Here is a 1,188-nt window from a genome sequence, read left to right as displayed (position 1 = left end):
TTATTCCTATTGTCATCATTGTCCTTCTAGAACGTTCTCTCTGATGCTTCCAAGTTGATCCTGAGGTGATTGTTTCCTTTTATCTAACACTTTTTGCTTTTCTTCCTGGTTTCTGTACTTCATTGACTGGAAAATAATAGCAACGTGTCTTTTGATGATCTGTGTAATTAGCGATGGAATTTGGTCAACAAGAGATTACCACATTCATTCTCCTTACTTCTGACCATGTGCCAGTTAAATCGCAGAGGAAGAGAGGGCTTTTTATAAAAAAATCAAGGGCATGGAGGGAGTGTGAGAGTAAAAGCTGTTAGGGAAACAAAGTCATGTATTGTATACCACCTACAATCACTTTGGTGAATGAGACAATTTCTACATGAAGTAAATGATTACATTAATAAGAAGCAAGAGGGTGATTCAAGGAGAGAATTGGGGACATTGCTATCCTGCAGGCATGGGCCTGGCACCCAGTGAGACATATCAAGGCAATCAGTAGTTTGGTGATAAGGAATAAAAATAAGAATAAAAGTATAGGGTCATAAGACAAAGCACAATATTACAAAGGGTGGTTAGGTGCTACTCAACCACCTGATGTCTATTGGGTTTAATGATGCTTCAGAGTTGGGCAATTATTCCTAGTAGAGCTTTAGCTCATTTCCAGATGTGGGCATGGGTTAGGCATAATTTTTAAATCGGTATTTCTAAACACCCACAGCTCTCTACCTATAATTTACTGCTTGGATTCAGGACACCTTTCTATCGAGAACAGCTGCTGAGGAATCTGTTACAACAGCCCTTCCTTATTAGTATAGTAGTTACACTTGCTTTGGTTGCAAAAGACTGCACAGTAGCAGAGACGGTTCTCACCAGTATGAGGCCTTCATGAAGACATTCCCTTACTGGTCAGTAAAGTTGAGAGAGTTTTTTAAAATCATGATAACATGCTGAGGGTAATTATGAGACATTATCTTGGACTAAATAATACCTTGTGGCCCAACAAGATTTTTCTGTATATTTCATTGATGTATGAAACACCGTGATTTCATCATGATTTTCAAATGATGCTGGCATAGTATCATATTAAGGATATTTTGGGTTATATAGTCCTAGTTTTCTTAAAGAAATCTCTATTATTTGAGTGATGCAGGGTCAGAGGGAACCTCATTCTTTGGATTAATATAATAACTTGTT

The 1,188-nt window shown here is 37.6% G+C and overlaps 1 protein-coding gene across 1 annotated transcript in view; it reads right to left on the bottom strand.

The window, feature by feature from the left end:
* The window catches only part of LOC309393647 (cytochrome P450 2J5-like), a gene marked incomplete at its 5' end in the record, with an annotated part of 21,421 nt that extends 21,402 nt beyond the window's left edge, over positions 1–19 (bottom strand). Inside the window, one exon of the mRNA XM_081956096.1 lies at positions 1–19. This exon is cut by the window's left edge and continues 152 nt beyond it. Coding sequence (XP_081812222.1) covers positions 1–19 — 19 coding nt within the window.
* Positions 20–1,188: the final 1,169 nt, after the last annotated feature.

Source organism: Natrix helvetica (assembly GCF_964273705.1).
Source record: "Natrix helvetica genome assembly, chromosome: 5".
Classification (NCBI taxonomy): domain Eukaryota; kingdom Metazoa; phylum Chordata; class Lepidosauria; order Squamata; family Natricidae; genus Natrix; species Natrix helvetica.
This window is presented reverse-complemented; position numbering and strand designations above follow the sequence as displayed.